We start from the raw sequence: 14,252 nt of genomic DNA on the forward strand, positions 1-14,252 counted from the left end.
GGAACATAATGATAAGTCTGTAGATGTGTTGGTGATTACTGACCATTTTACTAAGCTGGCACATGCTTTTCCTTGTCGGGACCAAACAGCAAAGACCGTGGCAAAGAAACTTTGGGATGGGTTCTTTTGTGTTTATGGCTTTCCTGAAAGACTGCACTCTGATCAGGGCACGAGTTTTGGCAGTGAGTTACTTGCTGAGCTTCTAGAGTTGACCAATATTGAGAAGTCACGGACCACACCGTACCATCCGATGGGTAATGGTGGAACTGAGAGGTTCAATCGTACACTGGGTAACATGCTGCGATCGCTGCCTCCAGCAGCAAAGCACAAGTGGCCACAGTTGGTACAAAGTATGACTTTTGTTTATAATTGCACTGTCCATGAGACCACTGGCTTTGCCCCATTTTTCCTCATGTTTGGTCGGGTTCCCAGACTGCCAGTCGATTTAGTTTTCAGAAATGTCCTTCGCGATCCCTCGGTGTGTGATTATGATAAGTATGTGAAGTCCTTAGTGGATAGCCTTCGTTCAGCAATGCTTCTTGCTCAAAAGAATTCCACTGCTGAGCAGCGACACCAGGCTCAACAATACAATAAGAGAGCCAAAGGTTATGCCTTGTGCATTGGTGATGCTGTACTGGTAGCTAACAAAGGTGTAAGGGGGAAACACAAATTAGCTGATAAGTGGGAACCTGTATTGTATACAGTGGTAGAGTCAAATCCCTCCACTCGCGTCTATCGGGTCAAGGATGGCAATGGCAATGTGAGAGTTGTCCATCGCAATTTACTTCTCCACGCTGGGTTTCTGCCACTGGGGGAATGCCTTTCTGATGGGCCTGTCTCCCAGAGGACTGAAGGTAATAATGTGCTCTCTTCAGTTGTGAGTAATGACAATTTGTCAGTAGTTGATTCTGATGTACCCTCATCTGTGCTTTCTCCAGTTGGCTCCTTACAGGATCTCTCTGCTAGTGTTGATCACGTTGGATCTGAAGGTTGTGATACCTCTCCAGTCAGTAGTCAGACGGCGGCTGCACAGCCAGATACCCCTTGTACAGAGACTGCAGTTGATACCTCTAGTCCGACATGTCATAATTTGGTAGACTCTAGGGGTTCTCCTAGTGAAGGTGCTGTAGTTGTATCTCCTTTACCCCACATCCTTTCCCACCCTGGGTTTAGCCAGCCTCAAGTTAATGTAGGTGAGGGCTCTCGTGTTTCACGGTTTGGGAGGATGATTAAACCTGTTCGACGGTTGCTTGAGTCTATGTCACATGTTGTTCCCTCCTTTGAGAGTAGATAGATTGGAGGCACATTAGTGCTTGTTTTTTCTTTGTTTCTTTTTGTTATTTGGCACATTGAATGGTGTTTTTCCTCTCTTCTTTTTTTTTTTTTTTTTTCTATTAAGTCCTGTATGTACCATGATGTTGCTGTCATGGGTGTTAACAGTCATTGGACTGAGCTGTGTAGTGTATATGGCACTATGGTTTCCCGAGGATGTTCTTTGAGGTTTTGCAAGGCGCCATGCATGCTTCAAGTGCTCCTTGACCCTACTTTGGGGTAGTTGATTCACTGGGTTATACTGTGTTTGTATAATGCTCTTTCCTGGTCTGTTTTTTTTTCTCTCTCCCGCCCTATGTAAGAATTTTGTGTAATTCTAGGGGGGTGAATGTAACAAAGTTGTTTTGGTATGTATAATTACTCAAAATTCCTTATTTATTAAAATCCTGGTAAAATGAATAGGAGAGGGAGTAAGGAGAATTCCCAGAAGGCCCTGCTTCATGGTGCCTCCCACTGGTTAAAAGGGGGCGTGACGTGTTTCCTCTTCCTCTTTCCCTGTCTCTTCGAGGAAGAGGTAACATGGCTCTCTCATTAACCCAATTAAATAGAAAATAATCCTTTTATTATTATATAAAATTCCTGTAACAAAAGTTTAAACATATCATTATTAATATATATCAAGCAATATTTTAATGTATGAACTTCATTTGGTTTGTGTTTTTCTTTTTATTGTCGGGGTGCACATGGGCAGAATGTTGAGCTGCTACATGCTTCTGGGGAATTAATACTTTGCTCTTCATTACCAGGTATGTTTTGTTTGTTTTATTTTTTTTATATATTGATGTATATTTTTTTTTTCATTTCGCTCTTTCCCTGTCTCTTCGAGGAAGAGAATGTTGAGCTGCTACATGCTGCTGGGGAATTAATACTTTGCTCTTCATTACCAGAGAGGAAAAGACACGTGCCAATAAAGGGACGTCGGATCCCGAGTCCAGAGGAAGCCACGCGGTGTCGTCTCTCCCTCTCCCGCACCCACACACCACACACAACAAAAAAAATACACAACGCAGAGTGAGAGCATCAGCTCTCGGACTTTAACCGGGACTATGTTTTAACTGGACTCGCTTGGCGCGATCGGGCCGTAAACAAAGACCCAAACGAGACCGGTTACACAAGGTCATCAAATGCTTCATGAAGTGTAATTTTGACAGTCACTAGATGACTGGTGCAGCCTCTATGTGACCGTGAGATGCAGAAAAGAAACCCTCTGACTTGTTGGTTTGTGAGTAAATTCGATTCACACAGGGGCACCAACAGAGATACCTAGCATGATTGGGACTAGCAACTCAGAATTCAAACAATATACAATAAAACACCTTTGAACTTGACGTATAAATCACGAATTAGCCATAGCTACACAGCATCTTAAGACAAATGTCCATAATTGGCTTTGTAGTTCTCATCTGCCTTGAAGCTGTAGGTTTCTGCAAAGATAGGGAGCTGTGACAAGTTGAAATAACAATGCATTTCTAATTTGTTATAAGTAAAAATGGGGAAAACGGTCCACTAATCTTTTAGTATAAAATTCTGTGATGAGATTAAAAGGCTCGAAGACCATAGTTATAAAATAGTTCATGAAATGTGTTTAAAAATGGGCAGATAATAGTAAAAATGAATATCAGTGTTTAGAAGGGATTAAAATATAGAACTTATAAAGTAAAATTTATTTCATTCTTCATAGTAAAAATTTGAGTCACAAAGATCGATATCTCCACGATCCCTAGAGGGGTCTGAATCTGGCGATATGAGATCGACTGCTCTTGCCACCACGCCCATACCTGGGTGAAATCGCGGGATTTTCCTCACTTCATTAAAAGCTCTCAGTGAGGAAACGCCATTTTATCACTCTCATGATTACTTCTCCCCATTCTTCAGGGGCGTAACAGAGCCAGGAGGCTCTCGTGTACCCGTCATGACTAACTTCGGGACCTTTTGCAGGACAGAAAATGTGTGAAGAGAAATTATCCGGATGGACATAAGCTATTGGGTGGCCAAAAAGATGTTTTGCCAACCCATCCGATACCTTTGGAGAAAGAGATAAGGCCTTAATCAGGTTATATTTACTAGCAATGAGAAAGTTCTGACCAACTTGAACAGTGGAAAGAACATTCTAAGGAGCTCCTTACCTAGTGGAGAGAGGAGTCAGATAAAGCGATATGGGCATGATGACGCCACCGTACTGGCTACCAAGGGAGATCTTCTGGGTATGTCCCTCCTGGTAGAGGCCAAGGGGCAGACATAGGACAGACTGCTGGGATTGTTTCTCACTGCTGGCTTGGGACTATGGGATTATCCCCTTGTGGCACTGGAAAGAGGTCTGGTCTGACTAAGACTTTCTACGGTCAAGAGGCTGAACATAATCACATGACCCACAGATGTGAGGATGGAATGGTTACTTTATTTGGGTCTAAGTTTGACAAAACTGTGAAAACAAATGAAAATAAGCCATTTGGCTTAAACCACAAGGGAGACAAAGAAAAACAATGTGTGTTCGGTCTTGGCTAGGGCCATAGCCTTGTACTATATCAGGTAAAGGGTTCTAGGTACATGGAAACACAGGAACCTATTTTCTGCTACTGGTAAATAAGTGCAAGTGGATTGGCTTGTGTCCATAGCAAGCAAACTTCAGTTGTATTATTCTGAATTACTACAATGGTGTGGATGCATGCATTTGAAAACTGCCAAGCATATTGGAGGCAAATTCCTGTACAAGTATCACTAGGAGTATGGTTCAACAGCAAACACAGATCAGAAAAGAACAATTTCAGACTGCCATGTTAAATACAAACAATTTGATCTGAAGCTGGACCACATTCTGGCACCACAGAACATGGACTCATTGCTGGAATATAAAGCGTACTGGATCACTGCACCATGCCTCTGGCAGTAACGCACCTTCCACTAGCTTTGAAGACTCATTCAATGATGTTAGATTCTCAAAGCTTCTCCCTTTCATATCAAATGAAAACTCAGGAGTCATTTAAGCAGCTAACACTTATGCAAATCTTGTCTGAAAGCAACACAACTCCAAGGTGATGGAGGTTCAAATCAAAGTGCTGACAAAGACAGCTATCAAACAACTGTTTATTTCTCAATTCCAATAAAACCCCCACAGTCAGGAGGCACTTGGAAAGGATGCCATGCCAGTAAACTGAAGAATAAAACATACCGGATGTTTCTGAAGTCACAAGAATCAACCAATACTTCACAAGATGTAGCATGTAGACATTGTTTAATGGAACATTTCATCATTTTAAATGGACTGAATCACCTCAAGAACATTGGGTTTTAATTTTCATGATTTTTGGGACTTCTTGCAAGGCATGGCAACCATGCAGTGACTCATCTGCTCACCACACCCACATTTTCACCACTTGAATCTATTGCCAGATTCTGTGGCCTGAGTATTAGAACAATCTGTAGTGCTTCAAAGTCTTAAGTAGGCGATACAGCTCCCTAACTTGACCAACCATTTCTGCAGTGACAGACCAATCAGATAAACCCATAAAGACCTAATTCTGTTCCATTTTAGATTTAAACAGCTCCCATAAATCCTATGTACCAGTACATGGTAAATATCTAGAACATTTACACTTAAATTTCCATAAAACACAATACTATTCCACACCATAGGAGATGCCAGAAAGAGCTGGGTTGGGGTGTCCCATTTTGCCTAGATATGAACAATTCCTTCCTGCATTTTCAGAGCTGTAATGCATGTGGCTACTTGAAAAGAAAGAAAAAAAATGTTTTGGGGGGGGGGGGGGGATAGTACATTCTATGACACTGTGCAACAAATCAAGCATATAGGCTAGATCCCTGAAGACAACCCACTACTTGAATATACAGTTGATCTTGGAGATATTTATAAAAAAAAAAAAAAAAAAAAAAACACACAAGCTAAAAAAACTGCCCCCTGCAGTTCAAACATTTAGAACGCCAAGCAGAACACAAATTCAAAGCACCACTGAACTACATCCTCCAAGGACCAATCATACAGAACATATCACCTGCTGCAGAACCAGAGCTACACAAAATTGTTTCTGAATTATAACAGCTGACCAGGATTAAGTAAAGTGCAGAGTATGTTTCTCAAGATCCAACCTCATCCTTTAGGAATTAATTTCCTTCCTACCAGCTAAATACTACTATCAAACTCCTGCCCATTGACGTTACAGAACAGGAAAACTAACAGGCAACAAACATCCTATGCTACTCATCCCTGCATCTACTGCCCCCAACTGGACAAACTAGTGTACGTTTCATACAGCTTAATGGCAGAGGTCACCTTTTGCAGCAGCCATCAAAACTAAGGGGCTTCTAAAATTTTCCGGCGAAGCACATTCCACAAAAGCGTAACGAGGTTGGCACCACAACTTCCCGCTGAGAACCAGAAACACAGAAGAGCGTCGATGGCAGGCAAATATATTCCAGCCATGCTTGGGCTCTGGACGGCATCTGTCTGTCGGCTTTTAGAGGGAAGCCCATTGCACTCCGTGAAAAACACCACATGGTCTGAGAAGAGTCACCTGGGCAGGGGGCAGTGCCAACAGCTAGATGGCGCTAACAGCTTGGTATTTTGTAGGACTACTAGCATGGCCCATACTGCCAATTTACCCCACACACACGCGCACACACACAGAGACAGAGACACACACAAAGTAACTGATCAGAACAATCTGCAAGTCACAGCAGGCAGTACAAAGGTGGGAGAACTGACTGTCAGTATGTGTGAAGTACAAAACAAATTAAGGTAAAAAGGTAAAAAGCTTCAACTTGAACCAACAGACTATATACACAATTTTGTTGCTTCTAAAGGTACCATACAGAATATATATATAAAAAATAAAGCTATTTCAGTGATAAGTTCTCACAGTATCAGCGGGCTCCTCCATACATACCGTACACCTAACAGAACATTATCAAATACATTTTAGGAGAAAAGAGATGCAAAAATACTGAAGTTTCACTGAAATACGGTATTTATGAGATATTTTAAACAGCTGAAACATTTTCAAAGACTGCAATACTTTTTGTAATTAAAAAAAAAAAAAAACTGCATTTACACTCTGAAGAGAAGCGGTCTACCCCAGTGCTGGTGACAGTTATACATCAAGTTTCATCCTTCATTTTCCTTCTTTATTAAGAGCGCTGAAAACTTGTTTTTGGACTTCGAAGAGATGTTTCCTGGGTGCAGTTTCAGGTGCATCATGCAGTCACTTTATCCTCCTTCTGATGGGAGAAGACAAAAAAAAAAAAAAACAGTCATCATCAAAATGCTAGCCGCTTCTCCAGCTCCCAAAACGAGACACGCAAAGATGACTGACCCTGAACTCCAGGTCTGACACTGCCCTTCCGCCACGTCCTCTGAAGCCACCCCTGATGTTGCCGTCACCGCCCCCACGGGGCGGACCGAAGGACCCTCGGCTGGCTCCCCGGCCTCTGTTGCCACGATAACCAGTGCCGCCCCGGCCGCGGAAGCCGCCGCGGCTGCGACTGTGGCGCAGTGGGATCCCAAAGGTCTCAGCATTCATGCGGCGCTCCTCGGCCCAGGTCTGCTTACGCTCCCTGTCGAGCACGAGCACGAGCCCTTGGGCTGTCACACCGACTATGCCAGGACAAACTAGCCGTGGATTAAGGTTTCACCAGAAACCCCCAAACACAGAACACCCCGCAAACCTAATGCTGTATCTCCCAAGTACCCAGCATCGGGCTAGTACGGAGCAAGCCGGTGTAACATACCTGGGAAACGCTGATCCGCCAGACTTTTCAGCTGCTTTCCTGAGGGGGGAAAAATAAAAAACACAACAGGAAAATTATATAAAAAATACCTTTTTTCCCCAGCAATACTACTGCTGCATGCACAGTCTAAAGCAGAAAGACTTTCCAACAAGGAGGCCGGGCTGTTAACTATTACAAAGTGTTAGTGGGCTACCACGGGGAGGGTCCCCCTTGGTTAATTTCGGGTTCCAGTAGCGGCTTGTTACAGACCAAACGGGGACTGCCTAATGTAGATCCACAGCCCACTAGAACTTGCTTGAGGTTGAGAAAACCTGATATAAAGCATCCATAATACACCGTCAAACCCGAGTAGGGTATTATACAAAGCAACGTTTCTTTGTTTCTTTTTTGGAGAGAAATCAGGGTGAGACAACCCCCCCCATTTGCTCCAGGTACGAAGGACTTTGCTTGGGGGCCCAACAGCAAAATCACTCTGTCTGAGATTTGAACCAGCGACCTTCCGATTACAGCATCTTAACACCCTGAGCCACATACTGCACCAAAACGTTTTAAAACTCACTAAAAACTATGCTAAATATCCAACTTAATAATATCCAAGATGTTACTACTTAACATGCCATTCAAATGCCCAGCCCACTTTGCCGTGCGCAAACTGTTTCTCACCAGTGTAGTGCTGTCCCAAACAATTCTTTAAACGATTAATCTAGTGATTATTTTTTCGATTATTCGACTAATCTAACAACAAATTTTTCGATTAATCTAATAATAAATTTGATAAATTTTCAATTTGTCATTTAATACACTAATTCACCCCCTCCCCCCCCACACACAAATCTGAAATTCTCATTAAGTTTTAAGATGCTGTGATCAGAAATCAGTCTTTAACTGATAGTTTTAACAGTGCCAGCAGTGAAACAACTAGTCAGCTGATTAGTGGAATAACTTTGCATTGTAAATGAAACCCATACCGCAGGTCCAATAAATAAAATGTTGTAGCTCTCAAGTGGCTAAGAGATCAGGTGGACAGTAAAGTTCAGTTAACAGACTGCACGATTCTTAAAAGGACAGTGTGCCCAAGGGGATAAAGTACTTTCCCTTTCAATATGTTTAACCTATCACTTAGTGCATCGCAGTTAAACATTTATGTAGTTTTACACAACTCGTAGACGCTAAAATTCCACGTCACCACATTTTTATAATAGACATTGTTGAATACGGCGAATAATCGTCCCAGCCCTACATCAGTGTGGGACCGTACCTGCTGTCATCACATGAGATGTTGTCGAAGAAGCTCTTCGACTTGTCATAATAGCAGTTGGGTCCCAGCGGGTCATCCTCGCCAGCGTTCTCCTCGCTGTTTTGCGTATCCACCCCCGAGTCGCCCTTATCCTCACCATTTACTGCCTTCTCGGGACGCTCGTCTGCACGGGCCAGAGGGGCAGGAACAAGACGGCATCAGGGCAAATGAACACAAAGCAAAGGCTGCAAGCCTACCCACTACCACCCCAGAAAACCATACCCCAAAGTCACGGCAACAGTCCACGTTATCGGTACCGAAAGGCATTTGACACCAAGACTCAACCCTATTGCCGGCAGAAACAGTAGACAATCACACTAGCAGAAAATACACAAGACAGTCTGCTACACTTCCACTGCACTATAGCAACTTTTTAAAAATATTCATAATCACAGTAGTGGGGGAAAACAAAACCAAGTACATGCAGTGAACCTGGATCGCCACAATTAAAAGTGCATTATCCAAAAACCCATACAAGGCAAACCTGTACCAGACATGACAGGCATTTGCCGAAATGCAAGCTGGCTCATTGTGTAAGACCGGGCTCTTAGTCGTGTGTCCGGTTAATGCAGCGGCAGCATGCGTCAGGCGCACCTTTCAGCTTCAGCTTGCTGTGAAACTCCCTGTCGATCTCCTCCTTGTTGAACTGGGCATTGGCGCTCTCGAAATCGAAGTCCTTCTCGAACTTGACGGGGCCGTCCCTGCGCACAGTGAAACGGCCCCTGCCGCGGTGGCCCCCTCCTCCTCCCCCGCCCCCACGGCCACGCCGGGGCTGGAAAGCACCTGAGAGACAGAATCACAGTGAAATACACCATCAACGGCTCAACGTGGGAAAAATCAGACCAGCCCACCTAACCACATGCTTCAGAGAAGGGAGGAAAATATGCCCCCCTGACAAAATGTTCCCCTGCTAGGGTTGCTACCTCCCATATGGGGGGGGGGGCATTGCCATGCGTTTCAAGTGTGCTAGAGAAATAATCTTGCTTTGCCCCTCCTGTGCCCCTAATGGGACCCCACAGTGGCGGGGGGGAGGAGACACGCCACACAGGAAAGGGACCGTAACCCTGGAGGCTTTCCCGAAGCACAGCTTGTGTCCTACCTGCTGGCTTTTTACTGCCATCCCTATTTTCACCGCGCCCCTGTTCAGGGTCATGCCGCTGTGAGTTCTGCGCATCACCACCTACAAAAAAATGTATACTTCAATTAAAAAAAAGGCAAGTGCCCACACACCGTAACCCATTTCTATACTTCTTTTCTACACCTAAAATCACAGTAGAAATGTGATGGGTGTTTGGGATTACCCTACACAAACTATCAAGGGTATCAACACCGCCATCATGCTGCGATTCACCAGCAGGGGGCGCCAAAAGCCAGTCTCACCCCTCCGCAGCTCCTGGACTTCCATGGGCTTCTGGCCACTGGTGGTGGAGGGCCGAGCCGGACTCCTCCGGCTGAGAGGTGCAGAGGCAGTGTGGACAGGGGCAGACGCCGAAGCTGCCGGCACCACCTGCTCCAGGGCGGGACTCTTTCGCAGTGGGTCCATCTGCGGACTAGAGCGACCTGAAGACGAGAAAACACGTGGTTAGAGACCCTGGAGATGCGTCGAGGTGCGACAGCTTCAAGCAGAACCTAAGGGTGCTTAAGGGTGACAGTGGAAAAGCAGCATAAGGCCCCCAGACATTGTTGTGTGTCACTACTCGCCATCTTCATAGGCAAACTCATCAAGTCCCACATAAACACATCTTAAAAACCTTTGCTATTTCAGCAATGGCTAAACATCTCAAATGTGATTAGGTGTAAAGTATGGGCCCCAAACTCCTCCCAGCGCTTAAACGTGCGTCTCAAGCACAAGGGCATGTTTTATTTAATATCAGTTACACTTTATTAGAATATAACTGTTCTGGCTCCCTCTTTAGCGGCACAGTGCCTGGGGAGCTGATGAACCAATTCCGCACGTTTATGGTCCTGGAACTCAGCCACGACTCCGTCAGTCACGACAGAGCGTCTAACTCGCAAGCTCGTTACCTTCCGTCAGGCGTGTGGTCTGCAAGCGCAACTCTGGGGGGAAAACAGACCCCAAGCCGCTGGTCTGGGGCAATGGGGGGGCGGTGGCGCCGCTTGCGTCGCCGCCAAAGGAGGGCGCTGTACTTCCTGTACACACAAGGGAACGCAAATGGCTACGGTCACAATTGTGAACCTCAAACAGAAAACATCACGTAGAGTCATAACTACATGAGAGAAAGGTGCCCTTTCCTGGCATAAGAACCCAGTATCAAAATCTTTAACCGCAATGTCATGGGTTCCAATCCCATGGTTGGCAAAGTAAACGTATCACTGCTTGAGGAAGGCTGTTAACCTCAACTGCTCCAGCGGTGTGGGATGCTGGCTGGCTCTGATCTCAGACCCCAAGCTATTCATACTTGAAAGTTATTTGTACAAATAAATACACTCACTCAGTGTCTATGAACCATCAACAGGGACCAACCACCCCCCCCCCCCCCCCCCCCCCCCCGTAAGGTGAATAAAGAGAGCCCAGTGCAGGAAACCTACCGATGTTCCCAAACTGCTGGTTTACCAGGGGGTTAGAGTTGAACTGGTTGTAGGGGGCAGCAGGGGGCTGGCCAAATGACCTGTAGGAGGTCATGGGTTGGAATGATGACGCAGAAGGGGTGGATCCCAGGGATGACTAGAGAATAAAAATGGACAGACACAAAATGCATACTTCACCATACTTGTGTTCTCATGTACCCGTTTTATGTCGTCTTCCATTGTCCAAGACCAGTTCCAATACTCAAGAACACAAGACAGTAAAAATCCCTGAATGTTGTTCCTGCCCCACCCCAAATATCAAGGGTACATCGGTTGCATTCTCGCCAAACGAGACCAATCCCATGATTCACTGTGCCCCAAGTGTGTTCTTGGGGGGCAAGTTAGCAAGGCTGGTCTTGCCAAGACTACAAGTACGATGTTTGTGCTCTTGGTACAGGGTCCACTTAGCAAACACTTCACGAGGAGCCGTCAGAGAACGAGACACCATTTATAAGGTTCACACACTGCGCTGTCAGTAATGCTGGTTCATCACAACCCTCGTCGTCACATTGGAGGCCGCGTACCTGGACGATGGCTGGGTCCTGGGGAAGTGAGCAGGTGGGCTTTGGCGGCTCACAGACCGTAAGGTCTTTGATATCGCTGCCACGGAAGATAATGTACTCGAAAACCTCATCTCTGGGTAAGATGGGCCTGTCAGTAGGCCGGTCCTCAGTACCAAAGGAGCGCACTGGAGAGTGGGATAAAGACATTTAACCAGCAGTGATCAGGAGTGACCTGCTAAAACTGTAAAACTGATCATAATCCAGTTAGCGTGAAAGTACAGTAAAGAACGCATAACAAAAATGCAGACACACTTGGCTTCAAGTTTTCAGGCTCTTACACCCCAGCTTCTACGAAAGCTGCTTTCACACTGTCATCTAGGGCCTTATGAAATCATTTTTTCCCCCCTATATTTTTCCAAAATATGTTATATCAGATTTATTTTGATCTGTTTCAGATGTTAAGGTTTTATACAGTGCCAAACCAAAAAAAGAGAAAGAAAAGTCTGGTAGTTTCCAGGTTATGGTACTATGACCTTCAACCCTACTGCCTAAATTGACTTGTCTGCTTAAAGGCTCATTTTTCAGTTCAGCAATTTTCAAAAATTTAGCCCTGGTTTGAGTTTGAGCAAATAAAGTGGGTTGGGCATCATTTTGTCTATTAATATTAGCGGCTCGAATGGCAGTCGGGTTGAATAAAAGCATTAGGGTTAGGGCCTCATGACTGGACCTGTTTGCAGGTTCGATCCCCGACCAGCAAGGCACCACTAAGGTGTCCTGAGCAAGGTACCGCCCCCAAGCACTGCTCCCTGGGTGCTGAATTAGCTGCCCCCTGCTATGTCATATTGTCACATATGGGTTAAATGCAGAGGACACGGTTCCTTGTTGTGTACCGTGTGCTGTCAACAACTACCACTGATCACTGAATTCTTAAAAAAAAAAAAAAAAAACACTTGACTGCTGTATAAATGCAAAAAAAACCATTCTAGGGAAAATTTTCACTTCAGTGAATCAAAAAGTTTAGATGGGAATTAAAGCAAATGAATTCCTAATTTTCCTTACAGTAAACATACAAATGAACAGTAGACGAAGAGAAAAAGTCTGATGTGCAATTGCATCAAAATTATAAGCTGAAGTTGTATGCAACTAAGACCATTGAGACCAAGTCAAGGAGATTGCGAATGGAATACATCTTAAATCTTAATTACAACAAATACATAACAGACACACACTCCGTTCTGACAAAGGATATTTAGATATTAAGATGTAAAAGACTAAGTTCTGTATCAGGGGATAGGCCCATTCATGAGAGACGGTTAATTCTGCTATTCAGCTGTAGACATGCCACTAAAAAAAGTGCTTTTAAAAGAAATTTTTTAAATCCTGTGACCTGACTGGATTCGAGGGAGTATTTATAGGCTCACACAAAAATCATCTAAAGTACGTAATGTATGCGATGGACAACCTGTCTTCCAAGGTAAAAGGGCACTTTCATACAATCTCACTGCCACACTAGCTTCGTCAACGTGACATTTCAGCATTCGACGTTAGTATGCAAATAAGTCGAGCATTTAGACCTAGCTAAGTTGTAACGTACAATGGAATATCTGCATACAATGTTAACTAAACTAGTTCGTGCAATTTAACGTACCCTGCATGTTAGTGTTGCGTATCAATCTTTATGTCGGCCGACAGGCCTGTTTATTTCACCAGATGTCACTCAACCATGTATGATCGCTTAGGCTAACTGAACAAAAGATAACCCGCTTTGGTAAAAACATCAAATATAATTACGATGTTAAAATAACTGCATAACTTTATGATTTAGCTTGCTTCCTTGCCATTTGGGATAAGTATTTAGCTAGACAGCTGTATCTGCCTTAACAGCGCGTTAGAATCGGACAATGACTGCAAAACGAAGGCAGCGTTAGGACCAAGTTAACCAGTGCAGAATGCTATTTTATACCCTCAGATCCTTTACATCAAACATCCGCAGGTAAACAGCATCTTCACCTTTTGCGAGGGCGACAGTGGAGTTCTCGGTGTCGATGGTGTATAATATCCCTTCGTAACGAATCTCGGCCTTGGAGATCAGACTGATCTTACTGCCGATGTAAGGGGTTCCCCCGCTCATGGCGCCTCTCGTAGGGTCCGGACTCCTGGGATGGCCGATTATTTAAAGCTTCTTGTACTCCTTTCTTTGTACTGCCTTAAGCTGCTTTCGCTCTCCCTTGCCGTGTTCCTACCCCCTTTCTTTCGCCGTCTGCTGTTAACACAATATGGCCGCCTTCATTTTCCCTGCTCGGGCCGCGGTGGCTGATGGGAATCCTGTCCCCGATTAAAAAAGGGGGTCTCGCGCTTTTCACGGCCACGTTATATTACCTTCCACTAAAGACCGCTGAATTTAGAAGGCATAGAGAAATTTAAATTCAAAAACCAGAAACGTACATAAAACGTACTTATTAAGAACGTGACAGTTAAATTAAATAAATACTATATATTCGATAGCATTATAATTTATTACGTATATTACTACTTAATCACGTCTGAATGAAAAAATTGAAATACTGCAAATAAGAAGTTCCAAACAAAAAGTGGTCAGGAATTTGTAAAATTGATAAGTATGCATTATAAATCTCAGACATTGCACGATTTATAGTAGGCCTAACTGACTGTGGCAATTATGTATATTAAAGCGCAATAGGGCATGCCGTGTCTGTAAAATTTCAACATTACTGTAATTTAATTCTGAGGACTTTTTTCTTAACCACCCACCATTTCTTAAGTCTGTT

At 44.2% G+C, this 14,252-nt stretch overlaps 1 protein-coding gene across 1 annotated transcript; it reads right to left on the reverse strand.

The window, feature by feature from the left end:
- Window positions 1–3,710: 3,710 nt before the first annotated feature.
- LOC125751871 (protein LSM14 homolog A-like) lies at window positions 3,711–14,251 on the reverse strand. The gene is made up of 11 exons (XM_049031265.1): window positions 13,474–14,251; window positions 11,485–11,648; window positions 10,922–11,057; window positions 10,397–10,522; window positions 9,752–9,931; window positions 9,471–9,551; window positions 8,966–9,154; window positions 8,333–8,495; window positions 7,075–7,113; window positions 6,660–6,900; window positions 3,711–6,564 (listed from the first exon to the last, which is right to left on the reverse strand). Exons 1-11 carry the CDS (start codon window positions 13,592–13,594, stop codon window positions 6,541–6,543), a joined length of 1,464 nt encoding a protein of 487 aa, XP_048887222.1. The 5' UTR covers window positions 13,595–14,251; the 3' UTR covers window positions 3,711–6,540.
- Between the last annotated feature and the right edge of the window lies 1 nt (window position 14,252).

This window comes from Brienomyrus brachyistius, chromosome 11 (genome assembly GCF_023856365.1).
Source record: "Brienomyrus brachyistius isolate T26 chromosome 11, BBRACH_0.4, whole genome shotgun sequence".
Taxonomy (NCBI): Eukaryota; Metazoa; Chordata; class Actinopteri; order Osteoglossiformes; family Mormyridae; genus Brienomyrus; species Brienomyrus brachyistius.